The sequence below is a fragment of the Sturnus vulgaris genome, chromosome 5 (genome assembly GCF_052056855.1).
Source record: "Sturnus vulgaris isolate bStuVul1 chromosome 5, bStuVul1.hap1, whole genome shotgun sequence".
Taxonomy (NCBI): Eukaryota; Metazoa; Chordata; class Aves; order Passeriformes; family Sturnidae; genus Sturnus; species Sturnus vulgaris.
In genome coordinates this window covers 55166925-55183991 of record NC_142247.1, presented here as the reverse complement: position 1 = coordinate 55183991, position 17067 = coordinate 55166925, and the positions used below count along the sequence as shown (strand labels likewise).

The window sequence follows — 17067 nt, the reverse complement described above, 5'->3', positions numbered from 1 at the left end:
TTCACAGAATGTTGGCTGTAAAACCACTGCAGCAAACAAAAAAAATACAAAATGTTTTATCTGTCATGGATGGGCATGAAGTGAATTGGGATGGGAGGAGGAAGTCTGCCAATTGTACATGGAGACCATATGCACTTAAAAAAAAACCCAAGCCAGAAATATAACGCTAAGTAGCTAAACTCCCGATAAATTAAGAAAAAGGTGCTCTCTGTCATAGCTATCTTGATCAAAGATATCACAATGTCTACATGCATTCTAAATTATTGCAGTATCTTCTAACTGAAGCCTCTTGATTTTCCAGAAGAGATGCTTAAAATATTCTATAGTCCTTTTCTGCTGCTAAGACTGTACACAGTAAGGAAATAGCTGGCAGACCTAGTCATGTGACACCTAAGAATGCGGAATGTAGAACCAGACTTAAAAAGTTCTGCACTCTTCACAGTTTCAGGTAAAGTAAATCTCACCTGTTTGGGGGGAAGAGTATGGTTTTGCTGACATTCTCATCCCAGTGAAGGCTTTATGAGTGTTCACAGCACCAAAATCATGTTAACACTTTGGGGAAAGCTCCTGTGTTTTCTGAACGTTCCTCTTAACATAACACTACTGAGATTACATGAAATAGCAGTTATTCCTCATGGTAATAAACACATCAGCCTTTCTGTAAGCTGAAATACTAGTGCTGTACTGGAGTGTTTCTTTAACAATAGCAGTATTTTTTTACTGCATTTCATAATCTCCTGGCAGGTAGCAACATTGGAAGTATGCCAGTCCTCATTCAGAAAATTCTCCATTTCTGTTCAATAGCCTTCTGAAATGGGATCCTGTTCTTACTGGTTCTACTCATTAAATTATCCATCTATTGACAGATTTTCCATTCATAACAAGGCAAAACAATTCAGAATTGAGTGGACATATCCCTCACAGTGTTTTTACCACTTCACCTGAACCATATTTGACTCAAGAACCCAGTTAACACGAGAGAAGTGCCCTGGAGCACAGGAGCTCTGGGCATTATCCTGAAGACAATTTTTGGTAGCATGCATAAATCCTGGAATGCAAGCTTCAGATCATGCTAGGAAGTCATCCAACAATCGTCTAAATTTTAAGCATTCTTTTCTTTATATGTAATCTCGACACAAAATAAAAAGCTAATCAAAAGGGAATTAGCAACGACCCAGGAGAATGTGTTATAGGCAACATGCAAAATGAAAATCCAAAGCATCTTGGCAGGGAAGTAAAAACTGAAGTGGAAATGAGTCAGAGGGGGAAGGGAAAGCAGAGAAGCAGGAAAAAATCCAGCATAAATGTGAACAAAAGAAAGTAATACAGGTGAGTAAAGGAGAGAACTAGAGTAGGTACATCTTACCCTAAGTATGGCAGAAGAAGCTTGAACAGGTATTTGTATAGCCCAAGAGCTGTCTGTCCCTTCTCAAGCACTATGAATAAAGAGGACTGACAGCCACCTCCCCCAGACCTCTATGAACAGGAGCCCAGCTGGCATTCTTGCAGAACAGGGACTCAGGACTGAAAGCTCCAGTCTCTTTCCACCTACATAATAGATATTTATGTTTAGCTTGCCCTCCGTAGTCTTTGACAATATGCAGCTTTTCTGTCAAGTAACAACAAGAACAAAAATGAAATTATGAAAGCCCTTCCAAGATACAAGCTCACACTTAAATAAAATTTAATACTAAGGCCCAACTAGGAAACAGACAAAGGAGAGGCACGTCATTGTTTTTAAGGGGTGTCACATCACATTGAATTCTGATAAATTACAAGACTCCCCAAAGAAAGAATATGAGTATTTCATTCTCTTAGAAAAAAGACAGTAAAATTATAAGAACAGACAAAAAAGACATGTACTTGCAGAGCAATGGCTGAAGAATTAATACAAATCTTCATGAACTCAGTCTTGACCTCAATTTATACAGGTTTTTTAAAACCAAGGCCGTTGAGCCCTTTGTATATAACCAATCCAGAACCAGCCTACAGATAGAATGTAGAAATGAAGCCTGCAAGGAAACAACTGGGGGGCTTAGCAAAAATCTCCCTTATCTCTTCACAGTACATCAGTCATGTAGAGTTTTTCCTACACACATTTAACTGTCACAGGTAAACAGGTTGTTATAGTAGAATAAGCAATGTGAAAAAAATTATGAACAGCCTTCTTGCCTTTGACCAGACATAAATACAGATACCATAAAGTTCTTACATACTTTACAAAGGACAGATACCATAAAGTTCTTATATACTTTACAAAGGACAAATGCATATTGCAGGTTACATCTTTAACACCAAAAAAAGCCAGCCTCAGAATAGACTCCATCAAAGTTAAAAGGTGAAAAACAAAGTCATCATACAAATGAGAGACTAAGCTTGAGAAGCTGAATGAGTTTTACCACAATGAACTACAGTGGCATACTCCTCCTTCCCAGGTGTAGCAAGCATTTTTCCCTTATAATGCCTCTACCGAGCACTAGCTAAGTGTGTGTTTGTTCCCCATGCCCCGCCAAAAGAGCAACCCAAGTAAACACAGATGGACTGTCTTTCACCCAAATACAGTAGACCTTAAAAAGCACAAGATTTTCATGCAAAACTTGGCTAACCCTTTCTTAAACAGCAAATTTTCTAATATCTGTAAAAGAATAAACAAATTACTGGCTCATTTTCTTTTTTGTCTGCATGCTAACAACACTGCTTTCAGCTTAACACATTTTCTAGCACAGACAGGGCTACAAGAATGTGCCCAAACACTGGACCATTCCTACTTCTTCAAAATATTTCCAGCTAGGTGTATACTACTGGCTGAAATGATGCAATGAGAATCCAAAATTTAATGGAACAGATACAGTGAAGAATGTTCTCCAGAGTTTGCTGTGTAATAAGAAATGACGAAACAGTCTAGTAGCTGAATAATATTTTATTTCCTGCTGGTAATTTTGAGGTAAGTACAGCTGTACTCTCAAAAACATGGGTTAAGAAACTATTCAGGTAAACCACTGCTTACAGAAGATCTATCACAGTTACTATCTCAGCATCCCTGCTGGTAACTGGTTGCCATGTAACTGCTTTTATTTTTATGTCCCTCCCACAGGAGACAGTCCTTCATGAGTTCTTTCAGCACGTGTTCTTTGCACAGGACTCAGTCCTTCAGGAGTGGACAGCTTCAGTGTGGGTCCCCCATGGGCCACAGGTCTTGCCACAAAACCTGCCAGGGGCCTGCTCCAGCATGGGCTCTCTGTGGGCTATAGCTTCATTTAGGCCACATTCCTGGGCCCCAGCATGGGGTACTCCATGGCTGCTCTGTGGATATCTGCTTTGTCCTGGTCCTCCGTGGGTTGCAGAGGAGCAGCCTGTGCCACCATGATCTTCATGGCCTGCAGCTGTAGCATCTTCTCCCCCTCTATCCTCACTGGATAGACCCTGGCACCTGCAGGGCTGCCTCACATTTTCGCATTCCCCTCTCACAGCTGCTGCACAGCATTTTTTTACCCCTCCTTAAATCTATTACTACAGACAAGCCATGAATATTGCTGAAGGGCCCAGCTTTAGCCAGCTGCAGGTCTGCCTTGGAGCTGGCTGGAACTTTGTTCAGCATGGAGACATTTCCTGGTATCTTCTCACAGAAGCCACCCCTGCAGCCCCCACTAACAAACTAATCTTGCCACAAACCTGCCTAATACATCCTCATAAATTTCTGTTCTGCTTTTTTTTCCATGTATGTCAACCACATGCAGCTGCTCCATTTGTCTTCCACATTTACTGATCCAACAGACTTCAGCATCAACCTTTGGGGCCACAAGTTCTGCTCTGCTGGCCTCTGTCACATAATGTACATCACTAGGACCAAAATATGTTTCTAGGCCATTTCACTGGAATTTAATTAATTATTCATCCTTTCCACTACACTCAACCTAAGCAAATTATTTATAGTTCATATATTGCTTGCCTGTAAAGTTAGCATAAATTATGTTTTTCATCCCTGTTGAATAGCATGCCTCTCCTGGAAACCTGCCTCCCAGTTACCTGCAACTTAAACAGACCACTGCACTTACACAGTGCTTGAGACAACACTTACTAGGATATGGCTTTGTGACTAGGGAACTAATTACAAAACTGAAGTCATAACTCCACATTCAAAGTCCAAATTAGAGGTGAATTTTCTCCAGTTTAAATAAAACCAATTTCTCCAAATCTTGCTTTTGTTTACCTGACTTTAGTTCCAATATTTGTAAAATAGGAATTATAGCACTTAAATGCACAACAGTAGAACACACAAGATAATTATTTAGTATATGTAAAAGGCTATGTGAGCAAAAATCTACTAAAATAAGAACACGAAACCCAGAGTAGGGTAAAAAATAAAACCCAATAATGCAGGACACAAGAAGAAAGTATATTTATTACGTTTTGTGATGGGAATAAAACTATTTACTTGCCCTTCTATATCTGTTAAGTGCTGAGAGACAACATAATTGTGGTTATGCTGTTCCTGATGTTCTTGTCCAGGCACAGCATGCTGCCCTGCTATTTAATAATTTTTTAATGGTGTTTGGTAATGCAAGTATAGATCTGGATGAAACTCCTGATGGATGTGCCAGATATTCCTGCATCAAAATCAGGTCTGCATTTCCACTGCACAAGCACATCCCTACACTGACTTCACTTATCTGTACAAGCACAGAGGAAATTCTGCCCATACATTGTGTGTTTACAGAACTGTAAAACCAAAACTGTACAGTGCCAGCAGCAGCCAAGTAATGACATTCAATTTTAGACAGTGCCATTCCATAGCCTCCTTACACCATGTGTCTCCAGAGCAGCAAAGAGGATTAAATAGCCATCACTGCAGGAGAACCCAGATAAAGCCTGCAGACCTTGATCAAGGTTTTTCCTCTCTTGGAATTGTGTCACCAAAAGAAAAAAGTAGTAAGGAATCAGTAACCTTTTTATGATCAACAGCTGTGCATATACAAACAGTAAACACAGTAATTTCGACTAATTTTCCTAATCTAGACCAAGAATCATTTTCACATCAGATTAATACAGGTTATAGATAAAAATAGGGAGCTTAAGGGATATCTTCTTTTTGTGATGTAAGACCATCAACTTCAACATACACAGTCCAATTTTTAAAAGCCAAACAGTAGAAAAAAAGGAACAGCAATAATAAACAGTATTTAGCAAGAGACGAGGAAGAAAAACATACAAAGTATATGATAGCTAATACATTTAGAATCATTCTTGTGAAAGTCAGTAAAATTCAAGATTATATTGTTTTGCTATAGCTGTAAGCTCTGCAGTCCACAGAAGTACAACGTCTAAGTGATAAAACAGAATTGAATATAAACATTATTTCTGAAAAAGAATGGAGGACTAACAGTCAGGCTTACTATCTGAAAAGAAAAAGAAAATCATGAACAAGACCAACAACTTACACATGGCATTTACTTATACTTTTGATTTAAGAAAATGATGTATTGAAATATTCTTCCCAAGACTTGCTGGAAGAGCTACAAGATGAAGCTTTCCTACACAGTTCAAAACTAGATAAATCTGCATGGTCTGTTATAGTCTTCTATGAATCTTTTCCTAATTTCACATTAAAAACATCAGCACAATAAAAACAAACTTCAGAAGTCAAGATCACTCAAAGGTGATAGGAGGCAAGAACTCCTAGGGAAACTGAAACATAAAAAAGCCTTCATGAGGTGGAAGCAGAGTCAGGTCACCCTGCAGGAATGTGGAGATACTGCCCAAGTGTGCCGAGATGGAATTGGGAAAGGTAAAACCCTCTTGTCTAGAATCTGGTAAGAGACACAAAGGCATGAAGGGCTTCTACATGCAAACTGGAAGCAAAAACAAAACTAGGGAAAACACAGGCAACTGCACGAGGGGCATGAAAAAGACAAGGTACTCAATGCCTTATATTCATCCATATTTACTGGTAATATTTGCCATATCATAGGTCCTTGAAACTGCTGGAAAAAACTGGAGCAAGGAAGACTTAATCCTCAGTGGAGGAGGACCAGGTAGGGAACATCTGAACAAAACCTAACTTAACATTTAAACAAACACACTGATGGGATGCACTCATTCTAAGGGAAGTTGGCAATGTCATCATGAGGCCACTTAATAATATGTAAAAGGTCATGGTGATCAGATGTCCATTATGACTGCAAGAAGAATACTGCTCATGTCTTCAAAAGAGTATTGAAGAAGAAAGAGGCTCAAGGAAGGCCAGTCAGCTGCACCTCGCTCTGGGAATGTGATAAGCAAGTAATTCTGGAAACTGTTTCCAAAAACTGTAAGGAAAACAAACTGATTGGAAGTATGGATTTACAGAAGAGAATCATGCTTGATAGCCTGTTAGCCTTCTATGATATAACAACTGGATTGGTGGACGACAGGAGGGCATACAATGTTGTTTATCTTGACTCTGGCAAGGCTTTTGAAACCCTCATAACACCCTGAGAGACAGTGGAAGTAGGAGTTACATTAATGGACAGTGACTGAGCTGCCTGGATCAAAGTCGACTGAAGTGCCTTGATCAAACAGTTGTGATCAGTGGCAGGAAGTCCAGATGGAGACCCATCACCAGCAATGTCCCCCATAGGGCTAGTACTGAAGTCAGCTCTATTTAACATTTTCATTACTGACCTGGAAAATGGGACAGAGGGCTCCCTCAGCAACTCAGCAAATGATGCAGAACTGACAATAATGTTGACACACCAGATTATTGTGCTGCCATTTAGTGGGACCCCCACAGGCTAAGGAAATGGGCTGACAGGAACCCACCAAAGTTCAACAAAATCTTGGGAGGGATTAACACCGTGCGCTAGACAAGGCTGGAGATTGATCAGCTTGGCAGAAAAGGACCTGTGCCCTTGCACCAAAGACAACCAAAAGCCTCATGCATTAGGTAGAGGATTGCCAGAAACTTGAAGATGATCCTTCCCCTTTTCTCAGCTCTGGTGAGGTACACCTGGAGTACTGTCCTCAGCTATGGGCTGCCCAGTTAAAGAGAGACATAGAAGCAAAGCCAATGAAGCTTAATGATGATGACTATGGGACTGGAGCATCTAACATAAGATGAGAAACTTAGAGAGACAGGTAAAAATATACTTTATATAATAAATTAATATAACGGTTTACAGTTAATATAGATTTTTACGACACTACGTGAGATATAATTTAATAGTAGGATAAAATGCAAGTACTTATAGTTTTCCATAACACTTTACTAGGAAAAAAGATTGTGATATCAAAATAGCAGTAGAATTGACAAACCTTTAAGCCTTTCAACATCTGATATACCAGGAACTGAATTCGATCTTCAGTTAATTTCTCATGCTTCATTATCTTACCCAAGTCTGTTCCCATAAATGGCATGACAAGGTAGCTTAAAACAAAACAAAAACAAAACAAAAGGAAAGAAAAACAAGCAGATTAACTTGATTAACTTTGTCATGTAAATTTAAACATAATTGTATGTTATAGTTCAATTACAATATTAAATTATAGATAATTCCATTTACTAAACAATTCCTTCATCATCCTCCTACTCTTCAAGCCTATCTGTTTTTATCTGATTGTCTTAAAGAGGCATTGCCCAGTTCTGTCACTGATTATGGAAATTTGCTAGTTATCAGAATTAGCTTAGAAAGAAACTAACCAAAAGCCTCATGATATTTCAAAGACAGCTACACAGAAAATGAAGATATTCATGCAAGGCAATGTATCTCAGTCATGACCACGTTATTGAACTAGCAAAATCTGGAGGATGATTTTAGGGTCTCATTTAAAACACAGTGCTTCAATGGTCATCACGTACATGTGCATTCTATTATATAAGCTGTATAAAATGCTAGCACAATAGACAATATAGACACATTCCTTTTGGCTCAAAAATCTATATGAACACATGCTCCATGTTTTCTGTACTTGATTTTCTACATTTTTCTGTCAGATAGCTTTCTTCGTTAACATATAAATACACAAGGTTGTTTAGGAAACATAGATACACTAGATGAAATCCAGAACAGTTCTACTAACACAGGAAACCTACATTAAGCCCAAAAGGATTTCTGAGCACTGTTTCTTTAGCAACTCTAATTCACCAGAATTGTAGCAGTAAACAAATAAAACAGCGGACATTTTAAACATCTTGTGTCTGAGATGCCACCAAAAGGAGATGTGGTAGAAACAACCTGCACCAGGTGCTGCTTGGACCACTGACCGGGAAAACAGTCACGGGGCACAACAGACCACAGTGCAGATAAACAGTAAAAAATTCAGCAGCATCAGCACTTTTAAATTGATCCTTGAATTTGGATGGATACCACTGAGATACGCCATGCAGTAGGGGTAACTTTCAGCCGACCTGATTGAGCTAAGAATTGTCCTACCATTTGAGCAACCTGGACCTTAGGGTAAGAAATCAATATTTGTAAGATGGATTAGGGAATTCACTAAATTGCCATTTACTAAGGCCTGAAAGAAGTACACACCTTGTAAGACAGGAAACTGGTTCTAATGACAATCTGAAAATTCCAGCCCACCAAAGTTACACGTAAAAGTTATATTAAGATGAAACTCAGAAAAAAGTCCATAAAGCAACAATTTTGAAATTCTCCATTTAAAAAGCAACAACCTTTCTTCCCACACAAGCAACAACGCTCTGCTCCAAGAAACAAACAACTTGGAACTTACAAGTCATTAAACTTCTCCATTGTTACATCTGGTGTGAACACATCCAAAATTCCAATGACCTAAAAAAAAAAAAAAAGAAGAAAAATATAATTAATGGCTGATTTGACACAATAAAGCCTAAATCACCAATTTTTCACTAATAAGTGAAAAAATATAATCAAAAAATCCAAAACATAGTGAGACATTAGCTCACTTTAGGCAGAGAGAATACCCGAAGTAATGCCAGGATTTGTTGTGTGTTAGATTTTATAACTCAGACAGCAGCTTTACCCTGTGTTAAAAAAAATATAAAAGTATCTACTGGAATGAAAAGTTCAGAGGCTAATCATTTTATGTAAGAGGAGACCGTATTTTATCACTTTAACTACTAAGTGTTGAAAACAAACCAGAAAAGTCAGTCTACAATATGAAGCACTTTTAAGTGCTCTCCACCTAGTTGGGCCTGCTGCTTATCAATGAAGTGCACTGTAAACATCTTCTAATATGAGTAACAGGGTAATTTATGCACATAGACTACAACAGCTTCTTGGAAGTCCAAAGAAGAAACTAGAACTGAACTGTTTTTATTGAGAAAAAAATTTGCAAGAACTTTATATGATTTACTATGGCCTACACCTTTGGTTCTCCAAAGAGTCTTTTCATCAAACAAAACCATTCTATCACTGAACAGAGAAATAATAATCTAGTAAGGAAATGGATTTTCCACCACAGCTTTTCCTATTAGTATGGTTTTTGGGAGAACTATACAAACTGACTGAGTGCATTACACTAAACACCAATGCTTCTTTCAAGCCCATTGAACACCAGGAAATTAAATATACAGAACTCAATGCTCAAAAAAGAAGTAGCTGGAATGATCTAAATCCAGATTTTAGTTTATACGCTGCTTAACCCTGACAGTGCCCAAATAACAGGCTTTTAGAGCTGTTTCTTTTCTACCTCTGCTGCTAATTCATGAACATTTCTGTCTGTTCATAGGAAGACTCCCAAGTCTCAGAGTGCTTGCGGTGTTTCCCAGATGCAGGCTGCTATGTCACAGAATCACAAAATACGCCCAGCTGGAAGGGACCCACAAGGATCACTGAGTAAAACTCTTATGTGAATGGCCTGTACAGAGATTGAACACACAGCTTTGCTGTTATTAGCAACATTAGCCTGTGCAGAACTTTGCTATAAGTAAGCTAAAAGACTAATAAGCTTTATAACCTTCTTCAACCCTATCTTTGTGGCCATACAGACATTAGATCATACATCAAGAACTGTTATCCAAGTCAGAGATCTTTTAAAAAATGTGAAAATAAAGAGAAGCATGAGCAAAAATAGAGGGGGGAAATGCAAGAAAAGGACACCTTCCTTTATTTGAAGCTTTAAATCCCCAACCATGATGAAATCCTTATTGCACATCTTTTTAGTCTTTCCACATTAAGGGCAGACTACTACGGTTAGGCTGGATATTATCAAAATGTCATCATGATAAAGAAGATAGAAAAACTAATAAAGATGGAGGCAGAAAATTAAAATTCCCTTTCTCTGTAGCCACATCTATCTTTGAAAAAAAGCCACAAATATTTACCTGGGACTGTTATATGAAACTAATTAAATAAGAATAACTACTATAAAACAATAAATAAGCCCACAGAGGATGTGGTTGTTATTATCTGAAGTAATACCTCTAGTGCAAACATTACAGTAAGAATTTTCTTTTTAATGACAGTTTTACATAAGGTTTTCCTCTGCGGAGGTAGTGAGAAAGGAGGAAGACAGGATTACAAAGACATACTTTGCAACAGTGGAGCATAACGTAGCTCTACAGGCATTTCCTAAGGCAGTGTGTGTACAGAAACACACATACACAGTATACACAGCCAGAAAAGTTGTGTGCTCTTCTCAGATGTACACAGATGAAGAAGGAAGTTAAATTTTAGCAGTAATCTTATTTAATATGCGTCTTTCCTTATCAAGCCCCACTTACTCAAGTCTTGCATGTTCTCCTTAAGCAGTTATTTCCATGCCCTCATAAACCTACATAAGAACTGTAAGAAAATAAACCTCATCACATCTGATTGCAGCAGTGAAAGACACTGGGACACCACAATGAAAAGAAGGGGCACAGAGGAGGATGAAATAATGTGGCTGCCCTATCACACACGTCTGTGCATCAAGGCATTATCAGGCACACGGGAGCATGAAGAACATGTTTCCATGCAGAACATACCAGCCCCAAAACATTGTAATGAAGTTCACTAATACTCTAATGCATATCCATTCAAGTAAACAGAGGTCCTGGTACTTACTTAATGCTGCACGATGTCCATTATTGCTGAAGTAAGGTTGCAAACTTACAGAGACAAACCTATCACGGCTGCAAATTCTCTACAGTGAATGAAGCCACCAAGCTTCACCACAATGCTCAGCTCCCAAAAAAGGGATTTTTAAATGATGAACCAGAAAACTCTTTAAATATGCTAAGAATTTCACAATACTTCTCTTCCTTTTCAAATCTGGTTTTCTAAAAATCCTGAAATCTATCTTAGTGTCCAAAATGGTAAGACATATTAATAGTTAATCAATTACAAAATAGAAGTGAAGGACCCATTTCCTTTTCCTCAGTGATCTTTACTTAATAGTTGTGGTTTGGGATTATTTTCGTGTACTGGAGCAGAGTCATTCATACTTCCATTTAGGCCAGAGATTTTTGCAGCTATATTAAGCACAAAGAAATCTGGGATAGAATAAATCCTCTGAGAAAGATACAACTTTAGCTACTTGTTCAGGAAAAGGAAAAGAAATGGACAAGGTGTAGTCAACTCCCTCCGTTATAATATGATGGAAAATCCTGTTTCTGTTGAAATCTCTCAGTTAAAGACAGTATTTGTAAAGAACTTTATGATGGTGTTCCAGCACTAAAGTAAGCCATCATAAACAGCCACAAGAATAATTTATTTTATTTTTCATAGTGTTGCCTATATGAAATGTATAGAGTGAAACCTTCTATAAATCTATTTTTGGTGTTAATCAGCACAAATACTGGTAATAGAGATGGAAGCCCAGTTGAGGAATGAACCTAGTACACTTTGCAATGGCACTGAAATGCATCTGAGGAAATCAGCAGCAGTACAGCCTTTTCAGGGTCTTATTTTTACCCCAATTAACTCTGCCAAGAGGCAATGTCTCAAATAAATAAGCCCACAAAGAATGCATTTGCTGTACATTTGACTGAAAAATAACCTGGATTTCTTCAGCCTGCGCCAAAGTACTTAAATAGCTTTTATCTCAAAGACGGGGTGTAATACTGCATCACTTCCATAGAACTACAGACTGGTTTGGGTTGGAAGGGACCTTCAAGCTCCTATAGCTCTAATCCCCTACCATGGGTTGGGACACTTTCCAATAGACCAGGCTGCCTGAAGCCCCATCCAACCCAACCTTGGACACTACCAGTGATGAAGCATCCATATCGTCTCTGAACAACATGTGCCAGTGGCTCATGGCCCTCACAGTAAAGAATTTCTTCCTTATGTCCAATTTAAATCTACCCTCTTCCAGTATAAACTATTGTCCCTTGTCCTGTCATTACACGTGTTTGTAAAAAGGTCCTCTCCAGCTCTCCTGTAGCCCTCTTCGTGTACTGGAAGGCCGCTCCAGAGCCTTCACTTCTCCAGGTGGAACAACTCCAACCCTCCCAGCCTGTCTTTGTAAGAGAGATGCCCCATCTTCCTGAAAACCCCCAGAACTACCCATCTACTGGTCTAACTTGTTTTTCACAAGATAGCTTTCACCCAATATATTTACTTTGAAGCCAGTGGGGGGTGGGTAGCAGCATGGCCAGCCTTTCTTAACCCTACTGTGTGTGTCCCCTGACCACACACATCAACTTTACTATTGTTAACAAATAAATAACAGGTTCACATTGGTATGGTAGTTTCTACCCTTCCCTTCTCAGCTGCCTTCTTTTCCAAACACTATTACAACAGCAGAGCACAATGGTGAACAGCTCCTTATGTCTGCCCTCCCCTGTACTTAGATGTATTGGATTACTTCTATTCAAGAACTAACCCATTAGATTTCTGTAAAAGACAGTTTCTGATATAAGCAGCAGTACATCAAAAAAAGACCTGAATCTAGTATAAATTAATAAGTAATGTAGGTTATAAAGTACATATACAGTAAGTGCTACTTTATCTTGCAGATGTTATGCATGAAAACACAGTGGAGTGGCCTTAGCACTCAGGCTAAACATGCAAGTACTTCTCTTAAAAGCCTTGCTGAACTACACATTATGTCACATTAAATTTTCTGCAGGATTAACTTCATGGTCTTGTGCTGTTCTCATCATAGACACCTGCATTCTTTTATTACACTAAGAACTCTCAATCTTTTTAAACTTTTTACTATTCATGCCAAGGCTTGTACCACAGTCACCATTCCTCCTCACAGATGAGGGATGGCTGCAAGACCTCCTTTTCTTTTCTCCTGCCAGTCAGCATACTGGCACTCAAAAGCTATACCCATGAGCATTATCACACTCTTCCTTCAAAGGATTCATAGGCAACATTGGACAGATTCAAATCCTGCAGACAGACTCATCTTCATCTCTAGATTGAATGGCAATCAAAAGGGAAAGTCTGGATTTCAGTGCTGCTTTTATTATTTTCATTTCGTGGAATAAGCTCATCAGTCTGCTTTATCAGTACCCAAAGCTGGGTGTGAATAAATGGCTGTCAGCTGAAGCCCAGCCTACATAAATCACCTATTAGTCAAGTCAGGAAAATAGGCAGAAATGACAACACATACCCCTATGCTGATTTACTGATTTTTGAGTAGTAAAATAAAATCACTCCAGTGTCCTGTTAGCTCCCTAAACGTGCTAAGCTTTCATCCTGCAGAAAAGCAGACAGGAATGTTTCTCCCTTACACATTTTTGACAGCAATAAACTGTCCAGTTATAACCATGTTTTTGCTTTCATAAGGACCAATAAGGAGATTTGCCATTTCCAGACAGGAAATATAGGGACTTTACTGGTATATATGTACTCAAAGAATGTGCATTTTTAGCTGGTGCAGTCCTGCAGGAAACCTCTTCTAAAAGTGAGCATGCTCTCATCGATTAAGGCATCACTCATCTACAACTCCCTTGTTAGTCTGATTTTGTAAGCTGCAGATGCTGTTGCTTTCCACTGCTTATGTCAGGCTAGACAAACTGCAGAAGGTGACAGACTTAAGATTTTTCTCAAGCAAGAACACAGCATGACCAACTATTTTCTCTGGAACTAATTCCTTTCCTGGTTGACACCCTGTAGGTGAAAATAAAAAGCTCAACATTTTTTCAAAATAAAAAAGAAAACAGAATTAAAAAGCAGCCAACCTAAAAGTGTATCATCCTCAGAAATGTAACTGTAGAGAGACAGATAATTTGGTGTCTGCTGGATATCCAATTCCTTCCAAAGCAGAAAAAAAAAGCTACATGCTTCTCATAATGGAAAACACACACTGGTCTTCAGATGTGGGAATACACCAGAGGATAATTTCCACTCTGAGCAAAGAATGAGAGCATAATATAGAGTACCTTTAAACAAATACTGCAGCGGCCTCTTACATACAGAGTTTCCAGGAAGGGAAAACATCTGTAGAATATTAACTGACCCAAGAAATGTTTAATGGGCATTTGTCAGAAATTTTACACCAGAAACACACTCAGACTTTAAATGGTAGAACTGCATCAGAATTCCTGTGGGTGCCTATACGTACACATAGGTATATACATATGTACAAACACCACACTTCGATAAAATCCACACTCTGCTCTGACATGAGCCACCAGCATGAGTCATTGCTCTTCTTGTCCTCTCTCTAGTGCCATCTCCACTTGCCAGCCATTCTGCATTCCTGCTTAAAAACTTCTCATAACAAACTGGAGATGAGGAGAGCACCAGGGCTGGACCACTGCAAACAACTGTGCACTTGTTTCAACAAAAGTGGGTATCAACGTATCACTTACAGTCCAAAAGTATCAGAAAATCCACATCATTTGCCAAAAGAAACTAAAGGTTCTGCACCTCCACTTACTTGTCTGGGTTTCACTCTGTATACACAGACATCTCCATTAACTGCAGAAGAATACACAAATACAGAGCTATGCAAATGTTCGAGAGCTAAGGCCAGGGCCAAAGTTAGCACACTGGCCATATTTTCACTGCTTTTGGTATTAAGCCAGAGCCATAATAGGTAAATTTTAAAGGTCCTCATTTCAAATGAACTCAAAATGGACAGAAATACAGAACAGAAGCAGCAATACTGGAAACTGTTTCCTAAAGGTAAAAAGACCGTTCCTCTGTACAAGATTCAGTAGAAGTGAAAGAAATAATCAAGAGCTATTAAGGCTGTAGTGGGATGAATACTACAAACTAGCACAAATAAATGAAGGAGGAAAACAACCCCTAGAAGTGCTTTCTTCATTCTGCCTTAGCTGTATTTATTCCTCATTTCCATACCATGCCCCTCCCTATGCCAGCCATTTATGCAGCTACAGAGTGATCCAGCAGCTTATCCCATAGGAAACAAACTTTTCTTTTTGGCAATGCCTTAGGAATTGATCTGGGTTAGACTGCTTCTTTAGTAGTAGAAACAGCTTATGAAACTTGGGAAACACCCCATGTCCTCTCAAATGAAAGGCCTACCAAACAAACAAACAAAAAACGTGTACCAGTGCCATCAAAGACTGATTTGTCTCTTAACAGACAAGTCTCATCCTCTTCAAACATAGCCTCTGTCCCTTGTCCCTCAACACTCCTTTGGATTTGTTTGCAAAGGGTTGATGAAAGACCTATGTGACCAAGTCTGCATGGTTTATATAGGAACATTCCTCACGAAATGGTCTATACAGAAATATGCCTTACTACATTTACTTGAGAGACTTTACAGAGAACAGAGGTCTAATGAAAGATGGTATGCCAGCAACCAATCAACTCCTGAAAATGCCTAGAGAAGAAAACTGACCTGTGACTTAGCTTCCCTACAAAGTAAAATACAAGTCCAATAAAATTCAGTAGAATTACTCCTATATTTGCTTTTACAGGACTTCTGGTCATCCTACAACCTTTCTACATAAAAAAAGATTAGCATATTCCTCAGAGAGGGTATAACGAAGGTCGAACGTCGTCGAAGGTATTAAGCAGCAATTTTCCTCCATTTTTCTTCACTGACATGCTAATGAATTACATCACTGAGACACAGGGTTAATGGTATCTTCTGTTATCTAAATGGAGGATCAGAGCTGTTATTTTTAACACAATGTGTCAGACCATTACAATTTCTTCCACCATTCTGAATACAGCATAAGGTTAAATAAACTGTGATAATGTATTGTTGAATGTGTCAAAGGGGTTGCGCTGAAAATCACGATGAGGAGCAATACTGCCATGCTGGTTTAATTTTGGATGGGTGAAGCAGCTAAAGGTGTACCCTTGAGATCAGCTCAGAAACTGAAATCCTAAAAGGCATTGTTGCTGCTTCTAATTCACCATGGCCAACACGACTGGCAGAAGGGGGTGAGGCTGACGGAGCAGACAGGAATTGTCTTGATGGCTGTACTGCCATGTCAGTCTCATTGCAGATGGGTGGAACAGTTAGTTTCTGCAGGATCATTTATTCAGCCTTAGTTCTCTAATAAATAGATGCCATAAGTAATTTTAAAACTTTGCCTTAGTACATAAACCTCTTCTTTCTGTGGCCCAAACTGTTTCCTAACATTGTAAATCCTTCTCTTCCTTCATATGTATTGATTTTTAACTTGTACAGATTGTGCTCAGGCTCCCCAGTGAGCATTTTCTTCTAGACTCTTTAATTACCAATTGAGCCCACAGTGGAGTTCTAGAGTATTATTCCGAAGGGCATACACTGCATAAAACCTGCTAGGAGTGGAAAATGCTACCTAACAGATTATTCTGGGAAATGGGAGAAAAATAATCTCAAAATTCTGGACACAGTTAGGAGTTTGGCAACTGCACGGGCTGCTCTGCTCCCAAATGTTCAGCAAAGAAAACGCTGAGAGTATTAAAGCCCATACACAGAAGTTTCCTGCAAACATTAACTCTTAAACATATGCAGCAGTGGTAATGAGGCAGTTACCTTAAAGTAATCTGACTAAAAGATGTAGATTAAAACAAGCAGACAGTTTCTCCAGCCTACAAAAATCTCTTTTTCCTTCTGGACTGTCAGGACAACCCACAAATTATTCCTCAAACGAACCTAGTTGGTACTCACAATATTAGTACTATAATGTTCAATGGCAATGGCTAGTTACTGTCATTACCACTTTCTCTCATCCTCGCTTTTGATCTCTCAGCTTCTTGTGAA

General features: G+C 38.8%; 1 protein-coding gene across 1 annotated transcript in view; it reads right to left on the bottom strand.

The window, feature by feature from the left end:
• The window catches only part of MAPK12 (mitogen-activated protein kinase 12), a 33238-nt gene that overhangs the window by 14269 nt on the left and 1902 nt on the right, over positions 1 to 17067 (bottom strand). Inside the window, exons 3-4 of the mRNA XM_014877763.2 lie at positions 8713 to 8771; positions 7291 to 7402 (exon numbers count right to left, since the gene is read on the bottom strand). Coding sequence (XP_014733249.2) covers positions 7291 to 7402; positions 8713 to 8771 — 171 coding nt within the window. The remainder of the gene's footprint in view (positions 1 to 7290; positions 7403 to 8712; positions 8772 to 17067) is intronic.